The 15,500-nt window shown below is 44.4% G+C and overlaps 1 protein-coding gene across 1 annotated transcript in view; it reads left to right on the top strand.

Annotated features, from left to right (window-relative positions):
- DOC2B (double C2 domain beta) overlaps positions 1–15,500 on the top strand; it is a 2,126,151-nt gene that overhangs the window by 1,114,713 nt on the left and 995,938 nt on the right. Inside the window, exon 4 of the mRNA XM_086958530.1 lies at positions 8,526–8,635. Coding sequence (XP_086814656.1) covers positions 8,526–8,635 — 110 coding nt within the window. The remainder of the gene's footprint in view (positions 1–8,525; positions 8,636–15,500) is intronic.

The following is a 15,500-nucleotide window of genomic DNA, read 5'->3' as shown; positions in this document are numbered from 1 at the left end:
TTGCAGACAATGGAGTGCTCCCTGCTTCTACGGGCCGGTAAAGGCCCGCAGAGCAACATTTTAATGTTCTTCAAAGGCTTCTCGAAGCTCGAGGGGATTTATATCCCCTCGAGCTTCGAGAACCCTTTGTTTAATTTGTTAGAACATTCTGCCCTCTAGTGGCAGAATGTTCTAATAGCCTTATAGCCCTTCGTAGCTGGGCTATACCGGCTATTAAAGTCCCGCTGTCTCGTTAAAGTCCCTCGCCTTTGGCTCGGGCCTTTAACGATTCAGCGGGCCTTTAATAGCCGGTATAGCCCGCTATGGCGGGCTATAAGGCTATAGTAGCTTCTCTGTAACTGATGAATCAAAATGTAGGCATATACGCTGACATAAATCAAGGTCAAATGTTGACAAGACTCCATAGGCAGGTATTGCTGAGAAAAGTAGTGCAAGCAGAGACAGAAGATAGCACTAATCTGTTTGGTGTCTTTTCGTATGCATTTCACTTCTTATCATGTTTGCTTAATTAAAAAACACTAAACATTTGTGAACAAAGTTATTCATGATGTATATTTATTGATATTTCAAAACAAAATGAGAATGAATCCAGAATAATTGGAACATATTGATTTAAAACCACCATCACACATGTGGTATTGTTTTCATTATTATTTCTGATAATCCCTTTATACTTACTCAACGAGATAGGTATGCTGTTCCCAAGGCGGACAACGGTGGTGTAGATGTGGTGCAAGTGGGTGACGTTAAAAAAGGTTGGATAGTCCACATAAACTTTTTATTAAACTGGTAATCCACCTTCTTAAAAACAGCTTGAGTGGCTGCTCTCTGGCTCTATGGTCCAGTGGAGCTCAGCTCATCTCATCTACACTGTTGTTTTTTAGGGCCCTCACATCCATGCACCATACGGCAGGAACAAAAGATCTCCACTAAAGAGCCCATTTTAGGGTGCCGGTCGGGGATTGCAGCGCCGGCCCGACGAGGAGCAAGTCCATATGATGAAGCATGACACCTAGCTTGCTGGGTGTGTGAGGACTCTAGTCCCGACAAGGAGGACTTCCCTCTTGTTATCTCCTTATCTCGTTCTTCGCCTCAGGAACAGCATACCTTTCTTGTTGAGTATTGTTTGGGCATGTATGCTGGACCCCGTAATAAGCCCTCAAGTCCCGCTACTTTGTTAGATAATCCCTTTTTACTTCCCCTAAAAATATTTTGTATTGATCCCAGCATGACGTGCTCTACCATCAGCAGCACAAGAGGCATCCTGTTGGTGTTGTATTTACGGTATTCTATCCCCAGGATCAGAATCTGATTCAATCTCCACATTGTGTAGACTCCTCCTGATTGCAAGATTATGCAACATTTCACATGTTGCTATGATTTAGCAACATTTTTTGGTACTGGAGGGCTCCACCACTCTTGTGCAGACCCCTGAAATATCTTTTTAGGATTCGAAATGTCCTCTCTAAGAAAGAGTGTAGTTTTGTGAGCACGTTTGTATCTCCGCTCACTCCTTGTATTTGGATTTAAATAAGGTGTCAAGACCCAGGAATGCAATGCATATACAATGTCTCCTAAAACATTACAAAAACAAAAATTAGGATGACTTTTTGGTATGCATGCTAAACTGGGTGTATTTATTGTGGGATTACAAAGTAGAAAACTGTCACGAAAATCACCTAAAGACAGCTTATTATATATCCCACTGTGGCGGAATATATATGAATGTTTATGTTTATGTTTATGTTTTTTGCAATTTTTATAGCGCACAAATACCCGGGGGTGTCTCGGCACTCAGTAAACAGAACGATGGCTATGGCAGAATTTAATGTGGGAAAAGCCAAGTTTTTAATTTCTTCCTGAAGCTAATGAGCGTTGGGGCCATTTTAATGGAGAGGGGGAGTGCATTCCAAAGTTTGGCGTCGAAATCACAAAGCATCTGTCACCCCAGTTGGCCTTTTTAGTTCGTTGAACTTTAAGCAGATGAGCTGAGGAGGAGCGAAGTGTTCTTAGATTTTCTAGCGGGCAGAGGGCGTCTTTGAGAAACTGTGGGCCTAAGTTGTTGATGGCCTTATAGGCAATACACAGTGCCTTGAACTTTGTACGACTCCTGACGGGGAGCCAGTGGAGCTGTTGGATATACGGGGCGCTGGAGGTGAATTTAGGAATGCCCAGTAGAATTCTGGCTGAGGCATTTTGTACTAGCTGAAGCCTATTAAGAACTTTTTCCTGGGCATTAAGAAGGAGGGCATTGCAGTAATCTGTTTTGGCGAAAACCAAAGTGCTGATTAGGGTTTTACCAGCTGAAATGGGAAGGTAGGGAAGAAGTTTTTTAATTTTTTTCAGGGTGAAGAAGGAAGTGGAAACTACGGAGTTGACATGATGGTGGAAGGTCAGTCTATTGTAAAATATAACTCCAAGGTTACGAACCTTGGTGACAGGTTCTGGTGGAGATCCCATCTCAGTTGGCCACCATCGATGGGACCAGGTGGGTTCCAGTTTCCCGAATGTCATCACCATGAATCATGAGTAATGTCTGGAAATTGGGCTACAAGGTCTGTTATTATACAGGATCCATCAAACACAACCTATATTTTGATGCAGTGACTAGTTTTGCGGTTTTGAAAAATGGGTCCATGAGCAGATGGTGGACAGATAGCAACATGGGTACCATCAACACAGCCTATGGCATTAGAAAACTGTACCAGACGATGAAATTATATTTTTGCATGCTCTAAGTCCTGTTGAGATACAGGAAAATAAATGTACTTATTAATTTTGGACAACATAACATCAAGAAACTTATGGAAAAAAATGTAATAATGCACTTTGGAACACTCCCCCTGCTACTGCCATTGCTCCCTGATAACGTCCAGATGCTAAAAGGTGTAGGCAATACAGTACCTGCACATGCAGTGGAATAGCATTGCTACTATCCGTGGGGATCTGGAAGTGTGGATGTAAATCAGCAATCAATTCTAAAATTAGCTGACTACTGAGCATGTATTTCTCAAATATCTTCTCCTCTTCTCCTCACTTAGACTGAACAGGGTTACCATAACCCTAAAAATCCTCTTCTGTCTCCTCCTCTGCATTCCAGCCGAAATCCTCATCCTCCTCGCCAAACCATACAATGCTGCCATTGTATAAGTGTCTGCGGCACTTTGGGCCAGATTAAATAGGTTGCACCTGATTAGCACCAGATTAAAATTGGTGGTAATTGGATTTCTTAAAACTGCATTTGACCACTATTAGCAATTAGGAAATGTTTCATACATACCAAATTGCCATTCGCAATTTGGAAATCCCTATTTGTGATTCCTTATTTGGAATCGCAAAAATAGCGATTTCCGATAGGAAGAAATCATACATTTTGAAAGGGGCTTTTGCATTTGTAAATAGCATTTCCGACCATTTACAAATGCAAAAACTTTTCGTACATCTAACCCTTACTTCTGAAAGAGGGTGTTTGTCATTGAATCTACTGATGCCTTGGTTTGTTTAGGATTTCCTGCTAGCCCGAATGATTTTCATGCTCTGTTATTCGAGATCTGATACTGTTCCTTTGCAAGCCAAGAAGGATGCAGTTTTACACCTCAAATATCACAGCATCACACCTCGCCATGAGCTGATCAGTGTATATGCTTGCAATCATTATGCAGTTTTGTTTTATATGCTATTTAAATCCCTAATTACTATTACAATATCACACCTTGCTATTAAGGGACGGCTACACATGTTCATTATATTTGTTTAATTGTGTATGACGTTCACAATCTAACAATAAACCATGCCTTGCCGCGAGGATATTTCGCCTACAAATTACTCACAAGTAGACAGCCTCCACATAAGACATTTTTCAATTTAAAGTTCTGACTTGTTTTCTGAACAGCTTCATTAAAACCTGAAAGGGCCGATCAACATAAAGAAAAAAACTACTTTTTACCCAGCTCTGCTTCTTTGTCAATCAATAACAATAGGCTTTCTAGAATGTTCCATTGTTTGGCACATCATTCACTGGATGTACCCTTTAAGTAATGATCTGAATGGTCGAAAAGCATTTATTTTACCCAATTTGTTTTTTTAGCCCTAGGTAACATATCAATTCTTGATTTCTTTTCACATATGTTCAAAAGCCCTCTGACTTATAGCCTGCTGCCGTGACCTACACCGGTTGTTAATTGCCCTGAACCCAAGTTATAGGCATGAGCCACAGCCAAGGGCCTTTGACAAGAGAGAGGGTCTCTAAAAACTGGTATAACGTGAGGCCGAAGGGCTTAAAAGTGTTAGGATCCAGGCGGCGATCTGTAGGATGTTGACGACGAGGAGACAGAAAGTACCCGGCCTTGGCTGTTCTTGTCTCCCAAAGATATGGGTGACCCCTTCTATTAGCAACAATTCCAGCAATACTAGGAAGCCACTAGCAGCTAGTGTCTTCAAGAAGGAACCCCAGATGGAGGAAAAAGCCCAAGGACAAAACACCTACAGGTGACAGCAAGAATCCAGTGGCAGAAAGGGCAACAGCATGGAGCAGGAGGCAAGTAAGCAGGAGAAGACGCTGGAAATGCTGGACTCCAAAACTCCAGGAAAAAACTGAGACTTCTGGACAGGAATCAGGAACGAGGAAACACACCTAACACTAGGAAGCATGAGAAGCAAAGATGGAAGGACAGGATCCCTTCTATACTGAATTGTGGGGTGTAACATCTTTCTCCTCATCTTTTCAATCTCTACATCCGCCCTTTGATGCACTCTCTCAAAAACAAGAAAGTCAATATTTTGAATTATGCGGATGACATACAACTGCTCTTTATAATCAATTATACCCCTAACTTCAGATTGCATTTTCAAGAAACAATGCTGTACATCTGGGATTGGGTGATTAGCAACTATCTGAAGCTTATCTCTGATAAAAAGGAGATAGTGACCACCAAAAATAGGCTTGACCTCTGGAACCCCTCCTTCTGGCCTAATGAGATCGGTTCCTCGCTCCTAGGAAGTCAGTAAAAAGACTTGGCTTTATCATTGATGAGGAACTATCTCTAAAGCAGCAGATTGGCACTGTAACCGCCTCTATCTTCTTCCAACTGTGTTGGATTAAGAAGATTAAGAAATGTTGTACTACAGAGATGCCTTGGCCTTAGTCATGTAAATAATTGATTATGCCAGTTCCTTCTATTGGAGCCTTCCTAAATACCCTATTCACAAAGGCAATCTAAGACAAACATCTTAGCAGAAATCCCCGGCTTGGGCCATACTCTCCGCACCTGGGCCATACTGTCCGGCTCAGGACGTACTCTCCGGCTCAGAACAAATGAAGTGTAATCAATGGGCTGGAATGCAATGTATACAAAAAGGAACATTAGGCATGTGTGATAAATGGTAGAGAAGGTCATAAAAATCAGTTTGGGTGTAGCCAGACACTACTTCATATCCAGAAACGTTTGCTCCTTTGCATCATGGTACATTCAGACCACAATTTGCACTTCCATCATGTGTTGACTGTAGTGCCAACACCCGTTGCGATCCAGCGGATACCTGCGGTGCGATAATAAGCAGGGGTGAGAGTAATTTGCATACATTTGTGTAGCAAAATCACTCGAAATTACAGCAAAATTACTTGAAATTATGCTTAATTATGCTAAATGCATTTTGCATTCAAGCAAATACCCGACCGGTTTGTGCTAGTAAAAATTTGTCCCATCACCTTTTGGGTTTTGATTGCCAGTAGTATGACTGGAACCTGAGACTGGTGAGGCTTTCCAAGCCTACTACTGCCAATGTTTGTGAATTCCAAAAAGTTGTAAATTTGCATCCATTTAAGGAATACTTAACTGGGTGAAGATTTACTACTTTTTGATGAGCCAGTCACTGTTCCTAATCCAAAAAATGAGCAAGATAAAAACTGTTAGTGAAATCATAACGATGGCAAAAACCAACACTGACAAAACAGACCCAACTCAGGGCCGCCAGAACCTGCCAAGCAAAGAATGCTTTTACCAAACACCTCAAACCCCACTCCCCCGAAGCTACCCCCTGACTACAGGTGGCCGCACTGACATAACGCTAAAGTTGTCTAATTTTTTCTAAGTTTAGATTCTTTATACCGCAGGGACAATATTGCTTTAAAGATTTAGCAACTCTCTAAATTTATGCAAAACAGGCCCCAAGGACCAAAACTATAGACATTGATTAACCAAAATTCCAGTGGTAGCTGAAGTGAAATCGTGCACCCTTTTATATAAAACTAACATCACAGGGTTGATCGCTAGCACTACTTTTATCTTCTCAATTGCCTTTCATTGGCTGCTTAGGAGCTAGGGGCCATATGTGAAAGATTTGCAAGCTACGTGAAGTAAACAACATCTAGAGCTTTAGGTACTTTTTGCTACTAATATGGCCTTAATGACCCCTGGAGACTGGCCCTGCTGGACAACTGCGAAACCGCGGCCCTCATCCTTCTGGACCTATCAGCCGCCTTCGACACCATCTGCCACCGCATCCTACGCACACGCCTCCACAGCGCAGGGATCCGAGACAAGGCTCTGGAATGGACCACCTCCTTCCTCTCCAGCAGAACCCAGAGCGTCCGCCTCCCCCCTTTCCATTCCGAAGCCTCAAAGATCATCTGCGGCGTACCCCAAGGATCATCCCTCAGCCCGACATTGTTCAAAGTCTACATGGCACTGCTTGCCCACGTCGCCCGACTGCACGACCTCAACATCCTTTCTTATGCCTACGACACCCACCTGATCCTCTCCCTCACCATTGACCCCCTCACCGCCAAAACCAACCTCCACGAAGGAATGAAAGCCGTCGCCGAGTGGATGAAGAACAGCCGCCTGAAGCTGAACTCGGACAAGACGCAGGTCCTCATCCTCGGCTCCACTCCCTCAGCCTGGGGCGACTCCTATTGGCCATCCGCACTGGGAGCACCACTAACACCCATTTACCACCCACACAACCTGGGGTTTATCCTCGACTCGACACTCTCCATGACCAAACAAGTCAACGCTGTCTCGGCCTCTTGCTTCAACACCCTACACATGCTCCGCAAGATCTACAGGTGGATCCCCACCAAAACAAGAACGGTCACCCAGGCCCTCGTCAGCAGCATGCTGGACTATGGAAAAGCCCTCTTCGCAGGAGCCTCAACCAAACTCCTGAAACAACTACAACGCATACAGAATGCCTCCGCACGCCTGATCATCGACATCCCTCGCCACAGTCACATCAAACTCCACCTGGGAGACCTGCACTGGCTTCCTGTCAAGAAGCCAGTGAGGGCCTTCAAGCTCCTCACCCAGGCACACAAGGCACTTCACAACACTGGTCCGGCATACCTCAACAGACGACTCACCTTCTACAACCCAAACCGCCGGCTCCGCTCCGCTCCGCCGACCATGCCCTCGCCAACGTCCCCCTCATCCCAAAAGCGACCACCGGCGGCAGATTGTTCTCCCACCTCGCCGTCAAGACCTGAAACAGTCTCCTCCTCCTCCTACGGCAGACCCAGCCCCTACTAGCCTTCAAGACCTGGCTATTCGAGCAGTAGCAGCACTCCCCGCCCTCCCAGCGCTTTGAGACCCTCACGGGTGAGTAGTGCACTTTACAAATGATTGATTGATTGATTGAATTGACGACCAGGTACAAAACTAAATGCAGTCAGGATGTTGTTGGTCCAATTTGTGTTGTATTTGCTAGAATAAGTATCTTGTAGCATATGCATTTACCCAGTTTTAGGTATCTGAGCTGTCAACAGAAAGACAGAGATACTGAGAAGGGACAATTAAATTAGAGCAGAGCTGCAGAGCTCGCCTAAGGAGTTATAAGATGTGGCCGGTGGACAAGTGAGTTGAACATCAGTGGGGCGGCAGGGATGTTTTATGGCACACACTTTATGTGTGCAGCATTTTGTCCAGTTCCCTTTCATGGGCCAGCAAGCTAACTTGTATCTCTATGTTTGGGAGCAGGACCTTCACCAATCTTTGCGAAGGTCCCGAAAGTCCACGTAAATGTGGACTGCCTCAACTCACAGTATGCTGTCATCTGATATCGTTTTGAAATTTAGGGCTGCGAGCTGAGAATATTCGGGGAACTCTAGTCTATAGGCTGTCTTTCCCCCTCATACAGAAGGAGTTTATGATTTTGTTTCTAATTCTGGAACTTTGTATCTAGTTAAAAGTTACTATAATGGAGTAAACAATAAAATATTTCTAGCATTCTGTCCAGTGGTGTAGCTGGACTAGTTGCTGCCCGTAGAGGTCCCTGCTGTGACCGCCCCGCTGCCGTATGTAAGAGTGGGGGGTACGGTGCTGGCGATGCCGTAGGTAAGAACGGTGGGAGTGAGGCCGCCACCCCCAAAACATTTGCTGCACAGGGCGGACCGCCTCGCCCCCTTCGTTTCCTATGCCATTGCTGCGGTCTTGACATGAAATATGCTAGCCCTGTATTCTGAAATGAACTGGCCACTCATCGTCACTTGCATTGTCAGTGCTAATAGCTAGTCTGTCCATTTTTTCTAGGCAAATAAACTAAGAACAAAAACATTGCGGAACACCCTAAACCCAACCTGGAATGAGACGTTGACATACTATGGCATCACAGACGAAGATATGATACGAAAAACACTCAGGTAAGTCCCATTCTCTCTACTGTGGGGGGGGGGGGGTGGGGGGGGGGGGGGGAAGAAGACCAGCTGATTACTAGAGACGGACGAACATGGGGGCAGCAAGGGTATACACCCTAATGAGCAAAGGGCGGGCCTAAATAAAATGTTACACTAGTCAGCATGACCAATGAGGACCGAGAACAGAGTTCAGACTGTGGCCTCTCACAAACGTCAGGTCAAAGTTCACCGACTGTGAATCAATGTTTTAATTTTCCTCAGGCTGTTGCCGCCTATTCGACATATTGAATAGGTATTCTTTAAGACCTGTTTTGTTTTAATGACTTCCGTTTCTTTTTTTGTTCAGATCATATGTTGTCAAAGCAATTACATTCTGCATGAGTCAAGGACAGATAAACATGTGCTATTTGTGCCAGAAAAGTACCAAGAGAAAACGGTGCTTGCTTTGATTCCCTGGGGCAGGGTAATGTCACATCATCCAGGGTCAAGGCTTCATTCAGTTGGGTGTATTGTATGCCCACTTGATAAGGGCATAGGTAAACCCAAATACGATGGTGAAATTGACACAATGATATAGTTCTCATTACGTCTCCAAACCAAATGTTGTTCCTTTTTTGGTATTTAATGTAGCATGGTCCTAGCTCCAGTCAGCACAATGCACTTTACAGAGATTATTTTTGTAACACGAGCACCTCAAATATGTGGGAGCTGTTTTACTACTATTTCATTGAGTGCACAACTAAAGTTGTTGCGCCATGTTGCGTGAGAATGAATAAGCAGGACAGTGGCATCTCTATTAAGGTATGACACTGCTACTTTCTTCCGCTGACATATAATTAGGTTGCCTGCCATGCACACAAATCTGCACCACAGTGGTACCCTTCCAGTACAAAATACTATTCTCAGACATACTTTAACATGTTTCCTATTTTGTAAGTGTGCTGTACAGAGCAACACACATGAAATATTTGAAAAGTTTGGAGATATACACCTTTTTCCTACTATGCGGTTGCCTCAAAGAGGAATACCTTTTTGGTGCAAAGCTTTTTCTAGACAAGCTAGTCAAAAGCGTTGGGTGGTGTCATGGGAATGCCTATTGACCACCCATTGAATGCCCCAGAGTGCAAAGTGCAAACAAAAACAAGGTGGTGGATGGAATGCTGGAATCAATTTCAGCCAATGGCAATTGCTTGGGCTGCATCCAAATGCATTGTTTTTTACACACCATGCCGCCTCAGTATGGATCCAGCCATATGCAAATCAGTATTGACTCTGCTCCAATGGGAACAGTCCACCCAGAACTAACAGGTCAGGTCCTCCCTGAACTGGAGCAAAAGCAACCCAGGATCTGTTTCACACTTGCTAGGGCTCTTCAGCCAAGCTTTATTTTAGTGGCCCTGGTGTGCAAAATAATGATGGACTGGGAAGCGCCCCAGAGTGATTACCAGTGGCTGAGAATCATGCAAGCATTCTATCACTCTTTGTATACACCAGAATGCCAAGTAATGTCAAGTATCACACAGCACTGTTTGCATTACTTTTAGACAACTTTGCACTGGACAGTAAATATTTTCTTGCTGGCTTGCGTCACCTTTTGTGACTGCATCAGCACAAAGCCTTGATACATCTGTGTGAGGTGAGGTACAAACTACGGGACATATAGGGACCAGTTGAGACCGCACTATAGAGCTAGGAAGTATAAGGTGGTGGGAACACGTAGCTGGGACATGACAAAAAAGCAGACCTTATACTGCCATTTCTTATGTTACACAAATGTACAATGTTAAGCAAACAGAAATAGAAATATTTGGCCACAATCTCGTGTCATTTGTCGCTTGCTGATCTGGTATTAGAACCCATGTCTCCAATTCCATAACATCAGCTTGTTTATAAACCTGCAGCCAATTTATCACCAAGGGATGAGTGCCTTGCGCACACACATGGTTGAATGGTGTCCACGCATAAAGCGAATGGGCAGCGACCGCTAAGTGCTGGTAGGAAAGCTTTGCGAGCTGATAGCGTTCCAGGGTTGTGTAGAATTGTGCATGATGTGCGCCCGCTCCTAGGGGCATATTATCAAGGACAGGCGATACATTATCGCCACTTAAAGCGGCGATAATGGCCTTGATAATATGCTCTATGAATTCCAATCGAAGCCCATGTTAGATGTCTAACATGGGCTTCGATTGGAATTCATAGAGCATATTATCAAGGCCATTATCGCCGCTTTATCGGCAGTTTCCTGCCGATAAAAGCGGCGATAATGTATCGCCTGTCCTTGATAATATGCCCCCAAGAGCTGAATTTTGGCTTGAGACTATGGGCCTGCAAGAGGTGTTATGCAGGTGTATCTGCGATGCTCCGGTGTTTCAATGTAAAACAGAGACATCTGAAATGCTATGATTCTAACTAAATTATGCTATGGCTGTATTTTGTTATTGTATATGAAGTGTTCGACAATTTACAATAATATCCTAATTTGTCATGCATGCAATGGGCTGCTAAACCATTGACCTGGCTTGCCATAATCTTTTTTGTAGTTCAAAATGCCCTCTCCACTGCTGCCTATACAGAGAAGACTCGTCCACATTTTCATTCAGATTGTGTTTGTGGGTGACAGTGACTGGGTTAAGGAGGCCAGTATGGTCCTTCTGAAGGAAACCCTGGCAAAATGTTTTGTTTGTTGAGTGCAACAGAAATGTTGTGTGCCACAGTTCACAGATGTTTGCTCTGGAATCACGGAGAACATGAACACCTTCTCTTTCCATTTCTGGTATAGCGCAGTGTACCCTTGTGCCAGGCAGTAAACAAAACCCGGAAGTGCAAAGGTGCCTGCCCTTCATTTGGCATTGAGTGGATTTGTATTGTAAGACAGAACCGTCCCTTTATTACTGTGCATCGAGGAACATATGTGTGTAACACACATATATACAGAGACAAAATACTTTTTAGAAGTGGCTTTTTATGTATCAAGTTTGCATAGTTCTGAAAAAGTGCGCTCAATCAATCAATCAATCAATCAGAGACATTTATAGAGCGCACTACTTACCCGGAGGGTCTCAAGGCGCTTGGGGGGGGGGGGGGGTGCTGCTACTGCTCGAACAGCCTCTACATGCAGTGTGCCAAATAGGTTGGTTACAGACATGATCCATGATTTATTTCTACTATACATAGGGGCATGAAATACCTATGTTAGAGAGGGCCATGTTCTGTACAGTGGGCAAAACGGAATTTCTAGAGTGCAGGTTTTGTGTATCCTGTGAGGTAGCTCACATTAAACAGACTCCCTAAAGTCTGATGTATGGAGCATCATTTTAAGCACCTTTATTTAGATGTGGTGTTTAAAGTAGCAGAAACATGTCTTGACAAACCTCATACGTGGTTTGCACTAATTTGAGTGCAAATCAAAAAGACCTTTTGATACAAAATGAATTAGTTTAGAAGCTGGTAGCAGTGTTCAACAACCAATGGCACAGCCAATAGGCCTGCCGTTGGTTGCCAGCCTTTTGGCTTTGTTAATGCTTGTTTTGTTTTGTCATGGTTTTTGCACAGCTTAGTTGCTGGGGAAGTCTACAGACTCTCACCTAAAAAAATAATTCTTTTGGTTTCAAAAAACGCATTGTCATACTAGTCACTGACAATGAAGGGAACTATTTTGTGTGTTGTCATCTTCCTTGTCTCACTGCCCCATGCTGTATGCTGCAGTGGGCGGAAGTGTGGCTCAAGGATTAGAGCGGCAGACCCTGATGCAGAGGGCTGGCCCGGGACCAGGGTTCGATTCCCGCCTCGGCGGCTCTTGGACTCAATTTCCCTGGACCTGATAATTCTCGCCTCGGTTCCTAGTCTAATCATGGGTCCCACTCTGTGACTCTGGGCAATAGCTTGCTTAATTTCCACAACGGCCCCAGCAGCGCTGTGGATGCCTGGCTTCACCTTGTAGGTGCCCAGGAGTGGACATTTCACAGGAAAGCCAGGATGGGTTCCACAGCTGTATGAATACAGCACTACGAGGCCTCCGGGTAGAAGTGCGCTATATAAATACTCTACATGTGACACACCATCCGACCAATGGATGAATAGGGCTGGTTGGAAGCCCTGTTTGTATATTATATATCATTTTAGTAAAATAAAAGCAGAGAGTCTTGGCTAACACCAGACCTAAAAACGTTAAAGGGATAGCACGCACCTACACAAATGCTTAAATTGCCTATCGTGTTTAATTTAAAGCATATATACTGTTACTATGCATTTGCTTTGTGTCGAAGATGCACTGTTGGCATCAATATGCTCTCGTCACCCTGAATATTGAAGGCTTCCTCCTTTGTGCTCCATTGCCGTGCAGAGTCTTACGCGCCTAATGTTGTTAGTATGTATTATTCTAAGACTTACTAGCTTTAATATTTATGTATGCATTTAATATACGACTTACTAGCTTAGTGCTGGCTATCCAGCCCGAGGCTTCTAGTAGCTGCTTCATTCATGTATTGTCGCAGAGCCTGTAGAGACGCGGCTCGGAATACTGCATACATTGACACGGTGCATGTGTATGACTAAAAGCGTATTGTATGTATTCAGTCGCTGACTAGGCGTTAGGTGCATTCTCTGCAGTAGAAGTCATGTGCAAAGTAAATGCTGTATAATGCAGCAGGCTTTGGGGGAGGATATAGCAGCCGCCATAGGAAAACCTACGCTACAGCTGTGATCCACAACATGGGAGCCCCTGCTACATATGCCTGTCTGGAGCTACAACAGAAGTAAAACACAACTACTGAGGCGCATATGAATGGACTTTAGTGGTCCCAGTGACCACAAAGGTCTTAAGAGCTCTCTTGAGTGGCCAGGAAGCACCAGTGCAGAGAGCCCAGGAACAGGGTTGTTCACCTACAGGGCCACACTCGACCGCTGGCCCTGATGCCACAGACTCTGAAGTCGGTGATGGTTTGGAAGCTGGTCCCGGGCATAGATGGCAGGTGTGGCCTTTCTCCTGTAGATCTCTGAAGACAACACTTCTATAGATCTCTGGAGGCAAAGCTTCTATAGATCTCTGGAGGCAACACTCCTGTAGATCTCTGGAGGCAACACTCCTGTAGATCTCTGGAGGCAACACTCCTATGGATCTCTGGAGGCAACACTCTAATACATTTCTGGAGGCAACATTCCTATAGATCTCTGGAGGCAACACTCCTGTAGATCTCTGGAGGCAACACTCTAATACATTTCTGGAGGCAACATTCCTATAGATCTCTGGAGGCAACACTCCTGTAGATCTCTGGAGGCAACGCTCCAATACATTTCTGGAGGCAACACTCCTATGGATCTCTGGAGGCAACACTCCAGTACATTTCTGGAGGCAACATTCCTATAGATCTCTGGAGGCAACACTCCTGTAGATCTTTGAAGTTTGTGCAGAGCTGGCCTGTGAAGTGTAGGTATGAATGTAAATAAATTAATGATGTCTATGTTTGTGCATCTTCAGATGCATACGTAGGCACAACCAGAGATGAGGCTGCTCGTCCACTGTCACCACACACTGAGCACCGGCTGTCCAGGGTGCAAGGTCCTAGAGAGAACTCCGGAGCTGTATTAAAGTACTATAAGAGTATTTGTACAAGGATGTGAAAGGGTCTGATGGGATCCCGATCGATCTCCTAAAATGTAACATTGAGTTATGGGGCCTGTTGAGCACCAACATTTTTAGTAGCTCACTGAACATGCATATCCCCCAATCATGGTCCCTATCGTCCATAGTCCATTTTTTTTTAAAGGGGATTGTGTGGCCTCCAAATGTTACAGAACAATCTCACTCATAGACAGTACAGTTAAAATGATTGGAAAAGTAATTTATAATCATCTCGTTGAGTGGGCCAAAGAGCACATCATTCTCTAACCCTTCCAGTATAGGTTCCCCCGTGAACCAAGAACAACTGAGCAGTGCTTAATTTTGAGCTTAATTTTACATAAATACACCATGGCCAAGCACTGCCCCTTGTATTTAGGGGTTATGGGCCTGTCCACGTCCTTTGACTCAGTGAATAGGTCAAAACTGTTGTTAATGCTGCTGGATCTTGGGATTGAAGCTCCCTTGGTCAACTTTTTGTATTACTTGCATGTCGATTTGAAAGCTAAGGTGCGCATCATCCCGCTACGTTTATATATACATAAATGATCTTTGTCCCTACCTGACATCCAGCCTCGTTGACACCCAAAGAATCGCCAGAGTCCAGGTACCCGCGTTGTTATACGCGGACAATGCGGTCCTACCGTCGCGCCCACCTAAAGCTTTCTGTGAGCTAGTGGACTAGTTCTTGCTCTTCATGAGTAATCTAGAGCTGACCACAAATTACGGCAAAGTCACACACCATGGTTTGTGGGCCTTGTAAAAGTATCTTAAGACAGTCTTTGGTTGGTGTTATAGAGTTAAGTTACATGGGAATCACATTTACCTCTGCAGGCTCCTGGCACTCACAGAGAACTTCTTGTCTCTAGAACTTCAGCAGATCTGCGGCAGCCATTTTAAATCTTTCCAGCCCCTCACTCAAAGGTAATATTTCTCCCTTGTTAAAAGTGTACAACGCTCGATGTATCCCTGGAGCATTGTATGGGGCAGGGCTTTGGGGCTACTACAATGCTTCTTCACTTCAGTCTTTATAAAACGGTATTTGTTGAAGGTTTTTACACCTCCCTCCAACATCTCTGGGTTATATGGTCCACTCAGAGGTTGATCAGCAATACATTGAGGGCATAGTCCACTTGCACCATGTTGTTTTGGATTTGTATCTGGGTGAATCCCCATTACAAGGTATGCAGGGATATTATCTTTGATTCTCTCGGCCGGGACAAAGGATGCACTATACCATGGCTGATTAACATG

The sequence above is a fragment of the Lissotriton vulgaris genome, chromosome 2_1, assembly GCF_964263255.1.
Source record: "Lissotriton vulgaris chromosome 2_1, aLisVul1.2, whole genome shotgun sequence".
NCBI classification, from domain to species: Eukaryota; Metazoa; Chordata; class Amphibia; order Caudata; family Salamandridae; genus Lissotriton; species Lissotriton vulgaris.
The sequence above is the reverse complement of the archived record's forward strand: the minus strand, read 5'-3'. Positions and strand labels throughout refer to the sequence as shown.